This window comes from Aquila chrysaetos, chromosome 3, assembly GCF_900496995.4.
Source record: "Aquila chrysaetos chrysaetos chromosome 3, bAquChr1.4, whole genome shotgun sequence".
Classification (NCBI taxonomy): Eukaryota; Metazoa; Chordata; class Aves; order Accipitriformes; family Accipitridae; genus Aquila; species Aquila chrysaetos.
In genome coordinates this window covers 1,033,980-1,049,770 of record NC_044006.1, presented here as the reverse complement: position 1 = coordinate 1,049,770, position 15,791 = coordinate 1,033,980, and the positions used below count along the sequence as shown (strand labels likewise).

At 46.0% G+C, this 15,791-nt stretch overlaps 1 protein-coding gene across 2 annotated transcripts; it reads right to left on the bottom strand.

The window, feature by feature from the left end:
• Positions 1 to 5,947: 5,947 nt before the first annotated feature.
• Positions 5,948 to 15,781, bottom strand: PLAGL2 (PLAG1 like zinc finger 2). Of its 2 annotated transcripts, XM_030008738.2 has the most exons (4): positions 15,700 to 15,781; positions 12,596 to 12,705; positions 10,696 to 11,091; positions 5,948 to 9,765 (listed from the first exon to the last, which is right to left on the bottom strand). In XM_030008738.2, the coding sequence occupies exons 3-4, from the start codon at positions 10,956 to 10,958 to the stop codon at positions 8,544 to 8,546; spliced, it is 1,485 nt and encodes a 494-aa protein (XP_029864598.1). In that variant the 5' UTR covers positions 10,959 to 11,091; positions 12,596 to 12,705; positions 15,700 to 15,781; the 3' UTR covers positions 5,948 to 8,543. The 2 variants fall into 2 exon arrangements, with proteins under 2 accessions (XP_029864598.1, XP_029864599.1); XM_030008739.1 differs by lacking the exon at positions 12,596 to 12,705 and having other exon boundaries at positions 15,700 to 15,751.
• Between the last annotated feature and the right edge of the window lie 10 nt (positions 15,782 to 15,791).

The window sequence follows — 15,791 nt, the reverse complement described above, 5'->3', positions numbered from 1 at the left end:
CAACTTGTCTCTCGTGTGCAAAATACATTGTTTGACTTGTGTAGCGCTAACGGATAGAACAGCAGGACTGTCAGATGGCTGACAGGCTGGGAGTGCTGGGCAAATACACAATGCTTTAGAGCAACAGAGGTGAGAGTACAATTAAGAAGGGACCTGCCATTTCCTTCCTCTGAGTAGTATTTTGGAGGTGTGTTGGTGCTGTGGAAGCCGGACCTTCATCGTTAGCTTCCAGCTTTGTATTTCTGTTGGGGGGTCTATGTGGCAGGAGAGCAGCAAGCGTCTGTGAAAGATGCTGACTGAGGGAGGGATAGTAAATTCACTCCTCTTGTGATGTTTTGCTCAGCAGAGCAATGGATGTGCACAGCCGTGGCTGGTAATGGCTTATGGGGATGCCAGTGTTAGGGGCTGCTGAATGTCTGTGACCCTGATCAGCTGCCGAGACCAGAGCAGGCAAATACTTTAATCGAAAATCAGAAATCATCAGAATAGTCCCTTCTTCCCTTAAAAAAAAAAGCAAAGGAAAGCTTCAGCTCCACCAACAGGACAATCCGTGCTGAACTTGTTTTTCATTTTTAGGCAGACTAGAGCAGCAGTGCTGCATAGTCCTGTCCTGTTGTAGCCCTCCACTCTGGGGGAAGGCACTGCTGAGGAACTCGCACGTTTCACCAGTGGCTGCGTTAAGAATGAAAACTAGATCATACTTAGAAAAGTAATGGCACACTGAAAATGGTTGTCAGCTTTTAAACCGTGTTCTGAAAAGAAATTCCCCAGAGGGCAGGATCCTCTTCGCCATTTTTCATCTCTGTCAAACTGCTTCTGTGGCTGGTGTTGGCAGACAGTTGTAGCTTAAGCTTTAAGTTTTCGTTCTGGTTCTGCTGCCTTTGTGCAAGGTGCAGTCCTGGGGAGCTGAAAGTGCTGGGCTTATTTGGGGCTGTACTCGTCTGAAATGTTTCCACGCGGGCTGGTAATTTTAGTGAAACCAAGCGACCAGAACTTTCTGTCTAACAAACGTTATTCTTGACAGGAGATAATGGTATTGGCTGTGCTACATCCCCAGCAGGGTGCTGTGTCTTTTTTTTTTTTTTTTTTTTTTTTTTTTTTTTTGGGGGGGGGGGGGGCTGGGGGCAGTTGTCTAGTTCTTTGCTTGAAAGAAACTTAAAGTCTGTGTGGATTCATGTAAGGAACTGGGTCTTTGACTTGCGTTACGATTCTGGCTTTACTTAAAAACAAACAAACCAAAAACCCCATTCCCCTCCAAGAAGACACCTGGGGCAGACAATTCAAATGCTTTTAATAAACAACTTCATTATAAAAAATGCTTTCAATTTAACTTCATTTTGCAAGACAATGAAAGCTAATTTTAGTGATGAACCGTACATTTCCTAATGGCACTTAATATTTTTACAGTTTAAAAACCTTGTTTACAGCCCCCAAAATACTCCATTAAAAGAGGTTATTCACTGTGTGTAAAAGTGCTAGAAAGCTTGTTTTTAGAAAAACAGTTGAGCTTTAACAATGGGAAGCTTCTGGCTTCGGCAGCTGTAGCTGCAGGAAGGGAGGTCAGGCACTGGGCCTGTCGAGATCCAGCACAAGAAGAGACGGTGTGAATTGCAGCCCCAGTGAGAGTTGCCGCATCTCTCCCATCAGCTCCCAGGGCCAAGAAAGCCCAAACCCCTTCCCTTACAACGGGATGTTTGCCAGCTCCGGATCAAATATTGCCCTCCGGTCAGCCGTTCCTGCAGCCTGTGACAGATGGCAGAGCTTGTGCCGGGGCAGCCCTGCCCGGGAGAGGGTTTTCAGTGTGACTCTTGGCTGCAAAGGCCACTCAGTAGCTTTTCCTCCAGCAGCAGTTTCAGAGCTCAACTGCTCCAGGAGCGAGTCTTCATGGCTTCCACAAGTTCCCTCTGCCATCCCTCTTGCAACCACCCACTTGTCCGACCCCCCTGAAGGCAAACATCTCTAGTTTTTTGTTCAATATCCTCATTTAAGGAAAACACTGGTACAAATGTTACAAAACCACCTTTCTAAAAATAGTTTCTAGATACTAGGGATCACTAGAGGGGGGAAAAACCCACAAAGCAGTCAAGGCTGAGGCACTCAGTAGGGCAAGGAGAAGTCAAAAACTCAAGACAGGCTTCTAGTAGAAGTTACGGAATCTGCCCACTCCCAGTGCCAGCTCTCTGCTTGAACGTGCTGGCTTGTGCACCATTTTCCATCACATCTTGAAGCAGGGTGTGCTGGCGAGTTCCATAAGCAGAAGGTTACGTGTTTCCTTCAAGTGCAAGACACTGAACTGCAGAGGAAAATCGGCTGCCAGGGCAGGTACGTGATCTGTTCACTTGGATACTAAACCAGCCAGGACCCATGTGCTGAGCAAGAGATGCCGTAGCTGTTCCTGTCCTGCAGGCTTCACACAGAGCTGTCCCTTATCATCTCAGTACATTCTGCATTAAAGCTGGTTATCCACTTGCATAGTAGTTTCAAAGAAAGACATGATATGTGAAATAGGTGGCGAGAATGAAGGTGAAGAGAGCTGTTAAAATGAGGGGTGGTTGTTTTTCAACAAGACACTAATGTTGAGGAGTCTTCCCCTAACTGAAAATGAAGAGCCAACCTATTTAATAGTACTAAAAAAAGATTCCAAATTCCCTATTCTTTATCTTCTGCAATGCCTTTAACTTTCCTTGTCACTGTGATCTCCCACTACAGAAAAGCTACCTCCATGTCACGTACATTCTTTGTGCATGCTGATATTTAGGCACTGGTGGCAAGGACGACTGCAGACCTAGCTTTAGCTACGAGCACACAGTGAGGAAGATGCTTCAGTCTCTTCCTGCAAGCCTACCTGTGCACATAAGAAATAAAATGTCCTTTTGAGAGGGAACCTAAGCTAATCTCGTGGTGTAGATTTGTGAGAAGCAGAATGTGGTCTGTTTTCTGGGTATAATTTTCCGATCGCCAGTTCAATTTTTGCTTGACCTGTTTCTGTGGCAGTCTAAAGCACTTAGTGGCAAGTGGTCTGTGAAACTGTGGAGATGGCTCTGGGTGCAGAGCACACAGGAGCCTGCTGAGGAAGTGCTCTGGGAGAAAACTCCTTACCTGGAGCTACGGAATGCCTGAAACGTGGAAGGATTCCTAAAGGATCCCAGTTATTCACCAGAAGGAAGTGAGTACATCACGGGGTGGGGAGAAGAGCACAGAGGTGAGCCCGATGCGGGTGTGGATTGATTGTGCGGCAGGGACAGCAGAACCTGAGAGGAGTCTAGTCACACCAGAGGTGTGGGGGGGGTACGGGTGAGGAATGGCAAATAGCAGTTGTGTAAGGAAGCTGTGTCCATAGTAATGGCGTGTTTCCCCGGGCAGCTTTCGGCTGCGTTGCAAGGGAGGCTTGGTATTGCTGTGGCCCATTACGGGGAAACAGGCACAGAAAGGGCAAGAGGTGCCAGGGTCGGTGATAAGGAGTGAGAACAGAGCCCGTGTTTCCCCGAGTCCTGGTCCAGCAGACCAGGCTAAACCAAACTGCCTTCTCCAACCAGGCAGGTGTCGGACAGGATTGTATTCAGAGCTTCAGATGGCAATTCCCATCTCAGAGAATTGGGAAAAATACAGGAAATAAGTTATGAAAAAGAAGCAAATTTTGGATAAAGATGGAAACCCGTAAAGTTTTAATGAAGTGGTTCTATTTGAGCCATTCAACACTTCACTCTTCAGTGGCAGAATATCTACAGGACTTGGGTAGGCAATTAACTAAAAATAGGCACCCGAGGGAGAATTCAGTGAGCCTGAGTAACCAGGATTAGAGAGGATAAGCAAGAAGGTAGGGTGATGGGGAGAGCATCTTTGAAGATTTCTTTGTAAAAATTTTAATTGCAGGCAGCAGAAAATGCCTCTGCGGGGTTATTCTTTCCAGATAGCAAAGGTGATGCAATGGTAGAGAAAGGAAATGGGGATTTTTCAGTGAACTGCAGGAAATCTTCCAAGCAGCTGCTATTCACCTGTCAGCAAGGAAGGAATTAAAGAACAAAGAGCTGAGCTCCCAACAAAAGTACTGAAATCCTCAATCTACCGGAGGGAAAAAAGGGATTCCCATTGAAGTGACAACATTTTTCAACACTAAGGCTAAAGAGCAGGCACTATTGTGAGACAGCTGAACAGGGTCTGTCAAAATGCTGTACGTGGATATTCTGTCAAGTGAAATTCAGTGGAAGCAAATGCAAGTTAACATGTTGTTCCTTCATACAAATGGATTCTGAGCGAGCTGTAATCCCACGAGGAAAAAAGATCTTCAGACTTTCACACAGCTCTAGAAATCTGAGCCTGGGAAGGACCGGCTAGGTGAATTAACCCTCTGCTGCCATGGAAATGGCTTGTGTATTTTCTAAGGAGTGAGCTGGAATCATTCTTATTTCTAGTGGGATGTTACGTCCTTGCCCTTTTGAGAGTCTAGGGTCTGATTTATAATGGCTGGCATGTTTGTGTCCTGTCCTTTCACAGACCTGTGCTCTATGATTTTCTCTTTTAGTTGTCTGCACTATTCCTATTGGTCTTTAACGCCCCCCAAGTCAGCCACACTTTAAAATGCTTCTTTACTTAACTAAACCCTCCTGACCAATTATTTGCCACAGTTGCTCCTCTTGGGCTTAGTCTGATGCCACCTTTCAGATACAGATGTGCCTGCCTGAAGTAAAGATACCATAACAGGGTGGTTCACAGGGCTCTGCCGCTGAAGAAGTCCTTCATTTAGCACTTAAAATGCTCTACATCTTTAGTGACTGCCTTGTACGCTGTTTGTGGGGTAAGAGTGTGAGACTTGTACTGGCATATTGTTTATTACAGGTGAGTTTTGTCAGTTCTGACAGGTTCATCCTCTGAGTTGTCTTGCTTTCATACAGCTGGTGCTTAGTGTCTCAAATCTCAGCGCTTCTCTGCTGGCCTACCTCGGTGTAAAGTCTAGCCCAGCTTGCTATCTCCCATATTCACTGAGCCTCTTTGAAAATACTGCTTTAAAAACTCCTCTCTTCCATCAAAAGTATTTTGTGCCTCCCAAGATGGCTTAATTTGCATTTGTCCTGGCTGACTCGCAGCGGTCTCCTGTACCTGGAGCCCCTAACTTGTGGTCCTCGGTGATCGGCCAAAGAATGTCTGTATGTAACTGTAATGCTTGGTCCTGCGTTCATGGACACTGATGCTATGGGCCTCTGTTTCATATTCACCATCCTTCCCTGCAGTCTCCTATTCCCTACGTTAATAATGACCTTAGGAGAGAAAGTAGCATGTTGACTTAAACACCCCTAAACCTTGATTATAAAACAAAACTAAACCATTTCTGGGATGCAACTTTTTTTTTTAATCACCTAACTAGCATAGCAGTTGCTATTCCCTCATGCACAAAGGTCCTGCACGTGCACCAGAACAGTTTCCAGGCTGTGCTGCAGCAATCATCCTCACAGTGTGGCAAGTTTAACATTGTATTTTACCTACAGTTGCATCAGCAGGAGCTTGTCTAAGCTGACTTCTACTGTGTTTTGTAACAGCTTGGTACATGTACATACTTCCTAATGAACTTAGTGGTACATGTACATACTTCCTAATGAACTTAGATTCCCAAGTGGTGTAGCTTAGATGCTCAAAGCTTTTTCTTATGACCAGGCAAAAGTTGTTCACTAACTAGCTTCAAGAAATAATTTGTTTTGTGAATTGCATACTTAGTATTTCAAATGGAAGTAGCCCCATTAGTTTTAGACTGGCTGACAAATACTTGCAGATTATAAACTCTGTTGTGGAACGGGAACTTTGCATCCATTTTCCAGTGCAAATACCTGGTATTAGCCCAGCGTGCTGTCTCTGAACGCGCTCCCTTTGCTGGTTTAGACTTTCCTTTCATTGACAAATGTTACTGCAATTCTGCTTGTTAGAATAGCTGTGGAAAGCAAATCACACATGCAAGTAATAGCAAAATGAATTCCATTTATTCTTTGACAGACTACTGGTAGGAAAAAGATGCCTGGCTCTAAGTTTAGCTACCACTGCTAAAGGAATTCCAGTGATGACATCTGTTCAGAGTACAATGCAGGCAAAAAGCAAGAAAGCTGAATGTTCCGAAACGGAAGAAGGTGTATGATGGCATTGCATAAATCTGATAATCCTCACTTGCAGTAAGTGATCAGTTCTGACCATTTATTTTGCAAAAAAAAAAAATTCCTCTCAACTGAAGACAGGGATAAGGCTTGCATATAATTGTTAACAGTGTGAAACTCTTTAATTTGCAAAGAGAAAAGCAATACAAGACAGGCCTGAGGTATTCAATGACGGTAAACAGAAGACTAGCTGAAATGCCCTATTTACCTTTTCTATGTTAGAGAACAAGAAGGCACTCGTTGAACTTCGAAAGGCAACATTTTACAGTGGAGAAAAGGAAGTACTGCATTTAACTCGGGGAGATCATTGCCACAGGATATTGCTGAGGTAAATAAATCTTATATTACATTTTGATACAAAAGTATTATTTGCAGCATTGCTGGCTAACCTAAAACAACTGATCTATGTTTTGGAGAATCAATGGATCACTAAACAGTCATTCTGGGAAGAGTTACTAAGCTAAATTAAAAATAAAATTCTTGAGTAAAATGGAAAGGGGACAAGCCTATGAACAAATGAGGCACGGCTAATGTCACACTATGGGATCAATGGCTCAGCAGAAACTAATATGCGCTGACTGAAATGGATGTACTCTGGGGAGATGAGGGAGGACAGCATCTGGCTTCACTGACGGAGCTGAGATAACAGAATAGAGGTAGATTTTGCATTTTCTAGATTTATGCAGAGCAATATTGACAGATTTCCTGGTTTATATTGGCCTACAATGGTTCCTCCATGCTGAGGTATGAAGATCTGGATGTCTATATTCATAAACATGCACCAATGTATAGTAAGATCTACCTCCGTATGTTACCATCTGCAGTACAAGTGCCCAGGAAAATGAGAGCAGGAGACGATACAGATGCTAAATGACATGAGCAGCTGGCTGCCACTTACCAGTGTAACCCTTCTGCCCTCAGTAGGTAGAGGAAGTCCATGGAAGAATTTAAGAGGTGGGGCAGAGAGCAAGGGAAGCAGGACTTTAACTTCAAGAGGCAAGGCTCAAGAAGGAGAGAACACAAAGGCCAGTGGAACCAAATCCTATGTGAAAGGGTGACTGCAGGCCCAAACCCTCAGCATTTGTTAGAACTATTAGTGTTGGGGAAAATGCCTCAAAATACACTGATAGAGCGTACATGAAGCTGGGACCAATTTTTCCTCCCGATTCCTGGATGTCATCACCCTAGTATCAAGGTAAAAATATATCTCTTGAGAGTGCTTCATGGATAAGCCAAAAGGGTATTGACCTCACTGAACTGTTGTGGTAAAAAACCCTAGAAACTCGTACTCTGTTCCTCAGCTCAAGGGAACCCACGGAGAGGGGACCTGCAGCCTGTTGTCATCCATGCCTGGTACGACAGTACTCAATCCTGCCAGCCCCAAGCTCCTAACCTAGCTTTTTCACATGCTTTGGTTTCCAGAACAGATGCATGATCTGTTTGCCTATGGGAGATATTTAAAAGGGCTCTATCCATACACCGCAAAAACAAGCTAAGTTGTGAGAGCTGCTCCATCCTCTTGACACGTGGATAGCCAGAGAGAAAACGCGGGAAGCTGCTGCCTACAGTGGCAGAGGCTGAAGTGGTCCAAAAAGCAGTGTATTTCCCCATGGGGGAAGAACATGATAAGTGAAGAGAAATCAGTGCAACCTGACTTCGTTGTGTAAACAGTGTTCTAGCTACACCAGATATAAAACCAGTGTATTCTGGTGCCTCCTATTTTTGTAATGGCGGAAACAGATTTGTGTTGTGTAAACAATGTTCGCTGTAATGAGTTTAACCTAATGGCTCCGCAAAGAAGAATGAGGTGACGTCTCTGAATTCACTATGTAAACGGTCTTGTTGCTTAACACTGATGTGGAGTAAGCTGTATTCGGTGCAGTAAGCTGTGATGGGATGAGAGGTAGGGGGGAAGGACAGCCTCTTCCCCGTTGGCTTCATACAGAGTGGGTTTCCTGACTTCTCCTCCTTCTCCATGTGGAGGTGTTGGCTGTTTTGCCAGAATTGCAGTGTGATAACATGAAATGGAAGCTGGACTCTTCAAAAGTTTAGCCCAAGATGAAAGAGTCTCAACTCTTTCTCAGGGACAGTCCCTTCCCGAAGAGGAACACAGCTCCAGGATCTCAGGGAAGGTCAGTGCTAAGCGCGGCTCCTGATTCACAGATTAAAAATTAGATAAAATATATCCAGTCTATTAGCTGAAATCTTTTCGCTGTACAGGACTGGGACTTGCACGGGACTATCTGCTGTTCCAGTCTACAAGTGCTCCCTCCAGAGATCAGAAACCTCCTGTCTGAAACAGCTTTGCAAAGCTTTCACACCCCCAAAGGGAAGTAGAGTTGTGCGTTTTTAAGGCTCTCCACAAAAGGGTGATTGAAAGATCTGTTCTCCAGTGCTATTTTCAGCTTATTGGAATGCCTGGTGGAAACGTGGCAGCGTGGTTGTGCTCAAGCTGGAGGTGAAGACAGGGGGCAATGAATGAAGGGGCCCAAAGTTCAGCGAGGCCCCAGCTCCAGGAGATTCTTGAGGTTGATGTTGCAAAGTGGTAAGCAGTGGCTGTGTCTCCCCCTGTGAGTAGCCCATGACCAATCCCCCTGATGATACAGGTGGATTGCAAGGAGGAAGATTTAGGGGGAGAAAGCCAAGAAGATGAGAAAAGTCCATGTTAGCAGCACAGAGAGCCTCTGAAAGGTTAGCAGGGCTCTTGGAAAGCAAAGCCTCATCCAGGGGGGGTGGCTGAGGCGAAGAGGACTGAGGCTCACCAGATGAGAGAGACAGGCTGCCAGGGAAGTCTGACAAAAAGCTGTCCACCTCTACTTTGGGTAGTTTCTCAGGCAAATATGAGGTAGATCCAAGCTGATACTTTGGAGGAGGTTGCGGTGGGGAGGAGATGGGAGAAGAAGACTCCAGAGGATAGCTCATTCCCATTGGAAGAGAATTAGGAACCAAAGAATGGGGCATCCCTGAGCTTGGCATGGTTTGGAGATGTGTGCTGTACATGCCCACAGGCAACATGCCAGGGAAGCTCTTACCACCTATCATGTCTCTGGATGCCATACACAGGACGGGACTCAACTCTTCCTTCACTGCGACAGATGAGCTGCAGCTTAGGAGACCCAGCATATCAACTGGCTCTGTCTTAATCTTCAGCAGTTCCTGGGAGTGGCTTTTCTTCATGTGCCTGGTCAGATGATCTTTCCGCCCAAACCTCTGAGCACAATACTGGCACAAGAAGTCCTTCCGCCCCGTGTGCACTACCAAGTGTCTCCGCACATCTTTCCGGGTGTAGAAGCGCCTATCACAGTGGTCACACGGATGCTTCTTTTCCTTCGCTCCACCAGAAGCCCGCCTAGAATGAGCTTTGAGGTGCTCCAGCAGGACTTGGGTACTTTCAAACGTCTGGAGGCACACCTTGCAGCTGAGATCGCCACTGGCAGCTGCGTGCATGGCCAGATGTCGCCTGAAGCCGAGTTTCGTGTTGTAGTTCTTGCCACACTCAGGACAGTGGAGGGCCTCCTTGTTGGGATCGTGGGTCTGGAGGTGGTTGCGAAGGTGATCTTTCCGGTGAAACATCTTCTCACAGTACATACACTGATGAGGCTTCTGAGCAGAGTGCGTGGCCATATGCCTTTTGGGAGAAAAGCAGGAAAGTTTAGACTAGCTTCCAACCCCTAAGAGAACACACGCTACTTTTTCAAAATTTTCCTTGTGTTCTACACTTTATGCCATAAAAAACCCAGATGACTTTTTACCGCCACTAAAGGACACTGCCCGGACAGCCTCGGCAGCAGGGACTCTCCAGGCACAGAAGCACAACATTTCAAGCAACAGTTACAGAGTCTGTCTCAGCAGTGCCCATCCTCCCTACAATGCATCACCTCTGCACAGGTGTACTTCAGTTGTCTACTCAGCTCCTGTTCTCTCTGCTGAGGCTATCAAAGGGGGAAATGACAAAGAAAACCTTGGTAGTTTATGACAAGAAATGCTTGTCTGCTGGTGAGATGGCTTCATTTCATCAGGAGGCATTAGACTGTGGCAATGTCTGTTGACAGCCACTGTGGACTGATTTCACCTTCGTGTCTTACACTCTCTGACACCTGTGGTTCATCTAGTTTCAAGTTCCTAGTGATCACATAATTTAATTATTCTGTGCTGTATTTCATCATATAAACGGGAACTCTACTTCTTCATGCTAGAACAATAGCTGCCATAGAAATATTCCTATGATTAAAGTTAGAGGGCTTATGAAATGTGAATGCTATTCTTGCTTTTAATTTTGTTTTTTAATGTGAACTTCACTTTCTGCTTCAATTTCCTCCTTAGTAAAATAGAAAACAGCTTGAGCTCAGGATAAGTATTATCTGAGGTTCTCTGGAAGGTGCTTAAAAAGATGCCAACTGTGGTAACGTCTGGGACTCAACTGCTTTGCAAGGCAACAAGGGCATTTCCCCTCCTCCACCTTCTCAGAAATTCGAGCAAAAAAAACGTGATGGAGGGGTTTTCCCCCCTCGTTTGGCACGGGAGCACTGTTCGGCAGAGGCACTCAGCAGTTACCTACCTATATAGCTTGTACTTAGAAGCAAAGGCTTTGCCACAGTGCAGCTGAGGGCAGTTGTATGGTCTCTGCTCAGTATGAGAAAGTGTGTGAGTTCTCAGCTTGTCCACATTAGTGAAGGAGGTCTCCGATATTTCACATTGGCATTTTCCCTGACTTTCAGTCTCTTCACCTCTTGGTCTGGGGACTAATTTCCAGCCTGTCTCTTCCTCCTCCTGCTTTGCATCTTGAATCCAGTTGGGAACACTGGGAAAAAATGCCGTCATGGCAGGTCTAGTAGAACATGGCCATGTCAAGCAGAACTCCGGCCTGCAGGCGTCTTGCCGTGATGTTGTCCTGGTACAGTTTTCTGTTGGAACCCTCTGTGACCAAACTGCTTTAATAGCAAAACATCTTCATCTGAAATCACAGAAGGGTTGGTGTTAAGACACTGCATCTTTCACCCATGCACACAAACACGTGTGAGCATTCAACAAGCATTATAAACATGTGAAGATGTATGTTCACAGACATGCGAAACTCCCATCTCCAGAATGTGTTTTGTTCTTTTCTCTCTTAACCCCTGTTACCTGAATTAAATAATGTTAAACTTTTTCTGAATTACACTTTTCAACTATTAAGAGCCAGTGGTACCTGTTATGTGCATTTTCTCCTGAAATATTGTAGACACATGTCTCTCTAGCTCTAAATACCTCACCTTTCCCCGTGTGGGTTGTTTCTCAACCCCTTTTTTCATATTCTTCATAGTCTGTTCTCATTTGGTCTTGATCTTTGCTTACATGCAATTCCCTCCTAGAGCTTCTCAGAGAAACTAAGGTTCTCTTGGTTTTGTTTTTTTTTACATCCTCTCTGCTACCAACCTGGTGCACTAGTAAGACCATCTCCTAGCAAACCAATCTGAATTACCACATATGGGTCAACAGGGCCGGGGAAGAAAACTTGCTATTATCAGCAACATTACACCTTTTTCAGGAAGGCAAAAGATGTTGCTTTGCTTCAGGGTGTGATTAGTCATTGTATTTTCACTTTTCTACTGTGGGGCAGATTCTGCCTCTCTGGATTAGCAAGTTTTCTACAGTAATGAGCAATTTTTAATTTTTTTTTTCTTTTACACTCTCATCCATTGATAATGGAAGTTCAAACTGTTTCCTGTTCAACAAAATGTACCTCCTGTATGCTCTGCTGGCTTTCATGTTGATGAAAATCTACGTTAACCTCTTAGCAGGTTGTTCTTGAGTTGTGTTTGTCTTGTTGGTAAAGTACTGCATTTTTATATGGTCCTACCAACACCTAAACTGGTAAACGGTTAGCTGAAATAAAAACCTCAGAAAAGATATCTTTCACTGAATTTAGCTGCCTGAGAAACTCTTCTTAAAATAGCATCAAACCCTCAAGCTCTTTCTCACTCCATGATTGCTTCAGAGGGAGGAACTTCCTGCCTGCACATCAACATGAGTGCCAGTTGTGGGCAGGATGTGCAACTATGAGGGAACTAACCACCCCCCATTAAGAAAGTGCACCACTGAACGTTATGAATAGCTGAAATAACAATAACTGTAACTACACCACCACTCACAGTACCATGAATGGTTCCCTCAGGATGGAAAACACCGGGAAATGGGATGACTCCAAGAAAATGTGTCACTCTGAGGTCTGGAAATGTCCGTTAAGAACAGAATTCAGTTTTGTGCAGGCTGAATCTACTCGGGCAGAGCAGAACAATAAAGGACTAGAATTGCTGAGGTGCCACTTTGGTACAACCCAGTGCGATGTGATGGCTGCTCCTACCCCTCAGGGTGCAGGAGTCCAGTATTTCAGAGCAGTCTTCCTTTGTAGGTGTCTAAGACTGTGAATATTTCACCTCTGTATGGGATGTGTGCCGGAAAAGATAAGTGTTCTCTACCTCCTGCTTCAGAGCTGTGCACGCGTTCCGGGAGTCTCTGTCACTTTCGCCAAGTAGTTGCTTCTTTCCCTCTGAACAAGCTCAGCCATCTGTGCCAGTTTCAAAGCTACCTGAAAGAAGACAGAGCTTGAATTCTGCTGTCTTTAACAGTAAGGCACATAACCTATAGCCTTCAGAGCAGAAACCCAAATACAAATGAGTTAAGATATGGTAATGTCTGTAATTGATTATTGTAAAATTTCACCAACTTTCCTTTAAAATTGTAAAGGTCTAGCAAGAAAAACCTATCTACCTGTTTGGGTCTGTGTCTAAATCTAAACGCATGTCCTAGGACACTCTGACAGCTGTGGAATAAGAAAGAAAAAACAAGATGAGGGTCTTGCATAGTATCACTGAAACACAGTAGCCATGGAAGGTTAACAACAAAATTCATGCTTGGCTAGAAGATTTTTTGCATGATCTAGATATTTACATTTAAAAAAAACCTCAATCAGTTTTCTTAGTAACAAGAACGTTTCCAATGTGCTCCCTGTTCATTGTAACTCGAGCCACCAGAAACAGTCGCCGCTGCGTAGAAACACTTCACGTACACTTGCTCAGAGACATCTTTTATGTCACGGCATTGGTACCAGCGCTGGGAAACCTGGTTATCTTAGAAAGTTTTGTACTAGTCCTGGAAAAATATGTCTAGCCTATGCAGCTCCAGAAATCTCAGCTAAATCGCTTACAGAAAACCCTCATCACCAGATGAATCTTCTGCTTCAGTTCTACAGAGGTTAAGAGGCTGGTGGGGTGAACACAGAGCTGGAAAAAAAGACAATCCACCTGAGAGCTGGATTCCCACTGGCTGCCAACTTATGTGACATATTTCATTACTACAGTCATCAGGTTTTGTGCAAATTCAAGCTAGAAGAGCTCATATAAGCTGATGGATCATATGCTATGTATGAGATTCCAGCCACTTATCATTGTACAGAAAACAATGAAGTATCTCTGCGTTGGTACATAGTACGAAAAAGCTCTCAGGCTTCACAGAAAGTCCCTAGGATAGAGCCTGCCACCTGCTTTGACAGTTTGTCCCACTGTTTAATCCTTCTCAAAGTACGGTTCAACGATACAGCATTTCTGCGGTTTCTGCCGCTTGAAGTCACTCCTGTGACACAGAGCACGGTTCCTTGGCTGTGCAGGAGAACCTTGTGAACTAGGCTGGGAACCAGACTGGGGAACTGCCCAGGTTAAAAATAATCAGGAAAACATAAAAAGGAGCCTGGATAAGTTCTCTGACCAGACCAACAGCAAAGCTGTCTGATCTGGCCAGAGCAGGTATGCAGCGGCAGTGGGAGGCAGGGACACGGGGCCTGGCAGGCTGCCTGACCAGTCCCTGGATTATGGAGCTGCGGTTTCTCTTTTCTAAAGGGCATCTCTTGTGTCTGATTTGAATTTTGCTGTCCTTGGCTTCTACCTGCTGAGTCCTGCTGTGTCTTTGCTAAGGAGCTGCTCCAGTACTGTCACTTTTCTTCCTGCAGGGACAAAGAAGTTGGCCTAGGAACTCCTGCGTCCCCTCAGTCCTCACCACCTGCTTGTGCACTGCACTGGCCCAGCTGTTTTACAGCTGCACAGTGGTGTTGCTGAAGGAACTTACCCAGCTGAAAAGTAACTTCTTTTTACATTTTTCCTCCTCCAGCCCGATCAGTCACCCACTCAGGTTTGCTAAGCTATTTTAAGTTGTTAAAGCTTAAACTTGCTCAAGCGGAAGGTACCAGCTACGTAGCAGAAAGTAGAGGCCAGAATCCATGGTGGGCACTCAGCCTCAGCCTGGTGTTGTGCCTGCCCCAAACCCACCTTCTGCAGCGATCCCGGCTGCAGTGTCAGGCCTGGCACCAGCCTGGCCGGGACATGGGTGCACTCATGCATTTATTGACCTTCCTACATGATGACCAGTGACCATAATACCTTAAACTGCTGCAGCAACATCCCCCGGAGCAGGTCTTTCAAAGACCCCACACAGCGTAACAAAATCTTTACGGTGTTCTAATCAAGTCCAGCTCCAATCCCTGACTGTGAGGCTCTGCTTCCAGACCTCAGATCACTTTGTGACTTTTCTACATCTTCTACCATTTTCCAATACTGGTTTTTTAATTATAAGGAAGCAAAAGTGGATACCAGACCTAGATGCAGAGTACCAGCCTTGCCAATACCACACCTGGATGTAAAAATCACTCTCCTACCTCCCTACACATCTTGCATTGACCCTTTCTTTACAGTTTTCCTACAGTCACAAACACCAACTCATGTGTCATTATGATTCCCTGATTTCCCCTCTGAAAACCATTATCTTCTTACTGTGAGTGGCTTTGGCCATTTCTAGGTATGTAGGTTTTTACATCCCAACAGGTTCATTTTTCTAGTTGAGCTGCTCAAGGCTCAGTATTGGTTTCCCCCACCTGATTCCTTACAGATTTTGGACAAAACTCCTGTGTAAAGTTTGCATTTACTTTTAAAGCCCAGGGAAAAGCTGCTACACCTTTCCTATGGGATGTAACCAGACACACCACCCCCGCAAAATAATTTTCCCACCTGACCGATCTCCTCTTTCCCTCTCCACTTCCCTGACATGACAACACACGGGATTTTAAAAGCCCAAACCCCTTCCCTGCACCACCGGGAAAGCCCCAAACGCCAACACGGCTCCGGGATGATTTATTTATGCTACAAAACCCCCGCTTTTTTCACCCACTCAGCCCCAAAGTGGCTGCAAAGCCCTCCCCCCGCCACGACAGAGCGCGGCCGTGCTGCTTGCACCGGGAGGGAAACGGGAGCCCTCTCTCCCCCCCCCGTCCCCACCACCGGGGAAAGGTCCGTGGATGCAGCCGGGCCGGTGCCAGCGGGAGCACACGTGCCGCCCCCCCGTTACCATGGCGCAGCCCTGAGGGGAGGGAGAGGCGGGCCCGGCCTACGCCCCCCCCCCCCTCCTCCTCCTCCTCCTCCTCCTCCTCCCCCCGAGGGGACCCCGCCGCCGAGGGGAGGGAGGGTGCCGCCGTGACGCCGCCCCTCACCCCCCTTCCTCCGCTGCCGCCCCCCTCCCTTTCCCCCCCCGCACTCACCCCGTTCCCCCGGGCCCCGCCAGGCGCGGCTCCGGCCCAGGCCCCGGCGGCCCCATTGTGCGGGGCATTGTGGGAGTGACGTCGCTCTCCCG